Source organism: Oncorhynchus clarkii, chromosome 12 (assembly GCF_045791955.1).
Source record: "Oncorhynchus clarkii lewisi isolate Uvic-CL-2024 chromosome 12, UVic_Ocla_1.0, whole genome shotgun sequence".
NCBI lineage: Eukaryota > Metazoa > Chordata > Actinopteri > Salmoniformes > Salmonidae > Oncorhynchus > Oncorhynchus clarkii.
Genome location: NC_092158.1, coordinates 75,922,892 through 75,928,891, shown reverse-complemented (window position 1 = coordinate 75,928,891; position 6,000 = coordinate 75,922,892). Strand labels below are relative to the sequence as shown.

The 6,000-nt window shown below is 43.3% G+C and overlaps 1 protein-coding gene across 3 annotated transcripts in view; it reads right to left on the bottom strand.

Annotated features, from left to right (window-relative positions):
- The window catches only part of LOC139421309 (histone deacetylase 5-like), an 83,576-nt gene that overhangs the window by 1,176 nt on the left and 76,400 nt on the right, over positions 1-6,000 (bottom strand). For all 3 annotated transcript variants that reach the window (XM_071172060.1, XM_071172061.1, XM_071172062.1), the window contains 4 exons: positions 5,832-5,965; positions 5,602-5,686; positions 5,314-5,479; positions 1-5,079 (listed from right to left, as the gene is read on the bottom strand). The exon at positions 1-5,079 is cut by the window's left edge and continues 1,176 nt beyond it. In XM_071172060.1, the coding sequence (XP_071028161.1) occupies positions 5,040-5,079; positions 5,314-5,479; positions 5,602-5,686; positions 5,832-5,965 (425 nt within the window). In that variant the 3' untranslated portion in view covers positions 1-5,039. The remainder of the gene's footprint in view (positions 5,080-5,313; positions 5,480-5,601; positions 5,687-5,831; positions 5,966-6,000) is intronic.

Genomic DNA, 6,000 nt, shown 5'->3' with positions numbered 1-6,000 from the left:
AAGTAGGAACCACTGTGTATATTACATGTGAGTACAGTGGCATCCAACAATTTTGCAAGTGATGAGTGTTTCAATTCCTACCCCGGTGACACGATTGTGACAACACCGTGATTAGAGTTCAGTCAAATGGCGAATGCCTGTTTTTTCTGTGACATCAGGTCACATGCTCCGCCTGGGAAGTAGTACCACTGAAAACCAACACCGAAAGAGCATACCATGGCCGGTATGACAATAGGAGCTATAAGGGAACTGTATGACGTTAAAGGGGTAGTTCACTCACAATTCAAAGTTTCAGACATTTTCAGACCTCGAAGGTGCTCTAATGTCAACATGATTCCAAGTCCCACACCATTGGTTAAGTAGATCCAGCTATACCGTGCATTCGGAAAGTATTAAGACACCTTCACTTTTTCCATATTTTGTTACATTACAGCCTTATTCTAAAATGGATTAAATAGTTTCCCCCCCTTAATCTACACACAATACCCCATAATGACAAAGCAAAAACAGGTTCTTAGATTATACATTTTTTTAAATGTAAATATAACATTTACATAAGTATTCAGACCCTTTACTCAGTACTTTATTGAAGCAACTTTGGCAGCAATTACAGTCTTGAGTATTCTTGGGTATGATGCTACAAGCTTAGCACACCTGTATTTAGGGAGTTTCTCCCATTCTTCTCTGCAGAGCCTCAAGCTCTGACCGGTTGGATGGGGAGCGTCGCTGCACAGCCATTTTCAGGTCTCTCCTGATGTTCGATCGGATTCAAGTCCCGTTTCTGGCTGGGCCACTCCTGCATTGTCTTGGCTGTGTGCTTGGAAGGTGAAACTTCACCCCAGTCTGAGGTCCTGAGCGCTCTGGAGCAGGTTTCCATCAAGGATCTCTGTACTTGTTCCATTTATCTTTCCCTCGATCCTGACTAGTCTCCCAGTCCTTGCCACTAAACAACATCCCCATAGCATGATGCTACCACCACCATGCTTCACCGGAGGGATGGTGCCAGGTTTCCTCCAGATGTGACGCTTGGCATTCAGGCCAAATAATTCAATCTTGGTTTCATCAGACCAGAATCTCGTTTCTCATGGTCTGAGAGTCTTTCGGTGCCTTTTGGCAAACTCCAAGCGGGATGTCATGTGCCTTTTACGGAGGAGTGGCTTCTGTCTGGCCACTACCATAAAGGCCTGATTGGTGGAGTGCTGCAGAGATGGTTGTCCCTTCGGGAAGGTTCTCCCATCTCCACAGAGGAACTCTGGAGTTCTGTCAGAGTAACTATTCCCCGACCAAGGCCCTTCTCCCCCGATTGCTCAGTTTGGCCGGGCGGCAAGCTCTAGAAAGAGTCTTGGTGGTTTCAAACATCTTCCATTTAAGAATGATGGAGGCCACTGTGTGCTTGGGGACCTTCAATGCTGCAGACATTTTTTGGTACCCTTCCCCAGATCTGTACCGACACAATCCTGTCTCTGAGCTCTACGGAGAATTCCTTCGACCTCATGGCTTGGTTTTTGTTCTGACATACACTGTCAACTGTGGGACCTTGACCATGTCCAATCAATTAAATTTACCACAGGTGGACTCAGGATTCACCGGAGCTCAATTTCAAGTCTCATAGCAAAATGTCTGAATACATATGTAAATAAGGTGTTTTTTTTGTTTTGTTTAAAAAAAATCTTAGATATATTTGCAAAAATTCTAAAAAACAGTTTTTGCTTGGTCATTATGGGGTATTGTGTGTAGATTAAGGGGGGGAAACTATTTAATCCATTTTAGAATAAGGCTGTAATGTAACAATGTGGAAAAAGTCAAGGGGTCTGAATACTTCCAGAATGCACGGTATGCTCCAATCCCAAATGAATGGGAAGGTTGGACACTGGCGCTGTCTAAAATGGTGAAATCAGATCATCTTTGCCAGTTATTTGGGATTCAAGCATATCTGATTTCACCATTTTAGACAGTGCCAGTGTCCAACCTTCCCATTCATTTGGGATTGGAGCATAAAGCTTGATCTACTTGAGATGGACATGGAGTCATAGACTTCAAATGACAGGGCTGAAAACCTCTAAAACTTACATTTTGGATTGAACTAAGCTAGCCCTTTGTGTTCCATATGAAGAAGGGTAACTAGTGAGGGAGTTAGGCGTTGACACCCCTTTAACGTTTATGAAAACATCGTCACTGTATAGTTATTACAGTATGTAGATAAGTTCAATATACAGTTGTGTGACAAAGGGACAAAAAGTACCTTACGATGGTGAGTGGACCGGTAGAGAATTGACTATATGATTAGAGGGAACAACTCTACAGAAATATCCTATTACGTAATGAGTTTTTTTTACCTCAATAAAGGAGGACAAATGAGATGCAGAAGACTTGGTCAGTGTTTTGTTACATTGCTTGAAATAAAACAAAATGATCAATGTAGACCAGCACTCTGCAGCACACATTATCTTCGGAGTACGCTGGTGAAAGTGGTACTTTTGTATACTTTTTAGCCGGTAGTTCTGAAAGTTGTGGTCACGAGCAAAAAGTGGGCCCCAACAATTGTGTATTACGTGACATACGTGCACCATATCCTTAGATCTCCCTCTTTCTCTGCTGTTGATGTACCATGTACATTTCGCTAGCTGGCGAGGGGCAGAAGCTCATTGGTTTTACTCAAATTGCTAGAGGGCTGGCCTAGGCGGGGGAAAATAAGGAAAATGCCGCAGCACAGCATCCAAAAAAACAGTGGCTTTTAAACTAGGGATTGCGTAGCTACATGAGGTAAGACCGTAATTCTGCTCATAGATTATGCATGTATGAACGACACATTGGCACATCCAGCCGAAAGCGAGAGGTTTAAAAAAAATACTTAGTAGTCGCCAAAGTTCCAGAGCATGTCTTTAAGGGAGGTGTCGGTTACCATTCTCTAGTAGATATACTTGATTTGTATGAATTCCTCAAGCATGATGATTGTGCTAATTCCCACTGTAAATATATATATTTTCCAAAGTATTTAATTTGTGTGATCATATAGGTGTCAAGTGAAAACACTTTTCATTGATTGAGAAATATAAATATTGATGACAACAACGGAGGCCAGATAACACAGCACCTGGACACTAAGTCAAACAAAGTGTTTATGGCAGCTGACAAGTGGGCAACAGTTTCAAGGGATTGGGGTATTGCAGTGTAAACATCTAAAGTGGTGCTTGCTCATGATTATTTGCCAAATGAGATCCACCCCATATCACAATTTCTGTTGTCTTTTTTTTTTGTGGAAAAAACAAAATGGCACTTAGGACAAAACATTGATTGCAAAACCAGCACGATGTGTGCTTAAGGTGGCTTTAGCATACATGATTATTTTTTTTAACTCTTCTCAAATATAATATTTATATCCAATTTGATTGGATTAACACTGTTATTGTCATTATTCATATACATCTTATATTTGATTTTTTTACAAAATAAAACGTTTGTTTAAAAAAAGTGACCAAGTTCAGTCCTTCCTCTCTAAATAAATGGAAAAACAATGAGTTCGTTATTGATACCGTCTCAGGTTGAGGGGTTTGCCAGAGCAGGACAGGATGCAGTATTTACAAGTGACAGGAAGTGACATGGCAAAAAGTTGGTCGTTGTAGCGTTCAAATTTCCTCACAATCATACCGTCAGCCGCATTTGTACGGGTCGGAATTGATAAAGGACGCAAAAAAAAAAATCAGTTAAGGCCACACTGACCTTTGACCTAGAGTATGACACAAACCCAGAAAGAGGACATAGGAGTAGAATCCCATCTCTGCGGAGATGGCTAAAATGGTGCATTCTCTGGAGGAAATTAAGGCATTTTGAAAGAAACAAGCAAACAAATATACAAACAAAACAGACATGAGAGTAACAAGTGTGTGGATTTGTCTTTCTGTCCTGTGTTCTGCTAAGTGGTGGTGTAGTTGGTGTGAACAGGGATATTTAATATAAAGGCACCAAGTTCTTCTAAAATCGTCTTTCTCCAGTCTCATGACCACCACAAGTCTCCCAGTCGCAGCAGCAAGCGTGAGACAAAAAGTTCATAATCCAAGTATTATTCCACAAAATCCTTCCTCGTCCAATCCGTGGGCTTCCATTGCACCAAGCGGTAAATTTGATTGTGGGTATGTATGTGTCCTTTTTTGATAGTCCAAACAAAGTAGAAGGGTAAAAAACCACCTCAAAATGCATTCTGTCCCATACAAAGTGGAGGGAGCTGAGGCTTCCTGAAGAAAAAAAAAGACTGAATTGGAGAGATGTCTCCTTCAGCCAGAAAGTCCCCCTTGGCAGGATCCACAGCTCGACCTCCACTCCACAACCACAGCTGATATCGGATACAGTGAAAGGAATATACAGTAATATATATATATATATGCAAATATACATATCATATGTTTGTGTGCTTCTTTGAACAGATTATTGAATAGACGCACGAGAATACCAAATGACAGACAAAATAGGAACAGAGGTACGCATGCTCTGAAAGGAAGAGCATTATTCATTGATACAACCCCATTGTTGTTCCGCTGTTGGGAACTTAGTGTGTATAATATAATGCGGGTGTGTTTGAGTGTATTTGTGGCTGTTGAAATATTTTTGCTGCTTGTTGGCTTTTTCAGTTCTAATGTTCCTGAAAAGTATAAAGTATGACAAGAAATGTACAAAGCTTCTCGGGCCCCAGAACCGAGGCACCCTCCTGGATCCACTGCCTTCTGCTTACAAAAAAGATTGAAAGAAAAAAGCAAGACACACAGGCTCCTCAAAAGGTCCCGGCTCTTCCTGCTTCTCCACCAATCACGCATATCCGCCGCTGCCCCCTTTAGGTCAGTGTGTGTGTGTAACGCCTCTCCTCTCCCACACACACTTTAACAAACTCACCTCAGTGAGTTGGATAGGGAGGCTAGCACAAGTCCATCAATCCTCAGAAAATAGAAAGAGGTGAGGCGAGGGCTGGAAAGAGGAGAGGATGACAGGAGAAGGCTAGTGCCGAAGGACGTGGAGACAAAGGTGTCGTGACAACTCTCAGTTTCCTCCTACAAGACGGGCTCTTCTTCCATTGGCTCTTCTGTAGACCTGCAGGTACACCAAATAGGAAACAGCACGACACAGACATTAGCCTCTTAGTCATGCCAAAATAAAAGCCCCTACCTACCAACGAAGGTCGGTCAAAACGTATATGATAAGTCTACACCTTAAGTCTCAGTGGAACTTCAGGCCCACAGCGTTGTGAATGAATCTGATGTCTTAAAAAAAGCCATTCCAAAACCACATAAAATCCCCAAAAGAGTGAATGGTGCAGGTGTTTACCTGTTGGTCTCCGTGGAGACGGTGGAAGTGGCGGCCTGCTCAGTATCCACGGTAAGCGATGCCATGGCGGTGACCGTGTCGGCCTCGTCCTTCTCTCTCCGCTGGGCATCCATTAAGGACTGGCCCACCGTGGGAGCCAACCTTTGGAGAGAGCTCCAGTGTTTACCTGCAGGGAGAGAAGGAGTCGTGTCAGTTAAGGGTGACGTGATACACATGACGCAAACACAACTAAGTGCATATGTGCAGGTAAAACACAATGATCATTTTGATTTTAGCGAACTAACGCACTCTGTATCTCGATGACCCTCTCCAGAGAGGCAGCAGCTTTTGGACAGGGCTTCTGTTGCAGGACAGCCTGTGGCAGGGGGTCCAACTGACAGAGAAACAGTGTGAGAGAGAGATTGGGATGTAAAAACAAAGAATTTCCTCTCTGAACAATTACATCCATCTCTACCAAATGACATGTAGTGTATGTGACATCACGCCACTGTCCCCTCCTATAGCAGATGATGTCATACCTCATCGCCGAGCAGGGCCGCCACACAGGACTCGGAGGCATCACAGATGGCCGTGAGGTCGTGACCTCCTTCCAGCGCCAGGACCACACGTCCCCCCGCCAGCTTCATCAGCTGCTTGGTGAGGTGGCCGAAACCTGAGGATGGTTCAACACTGTACTGACGCTGTACT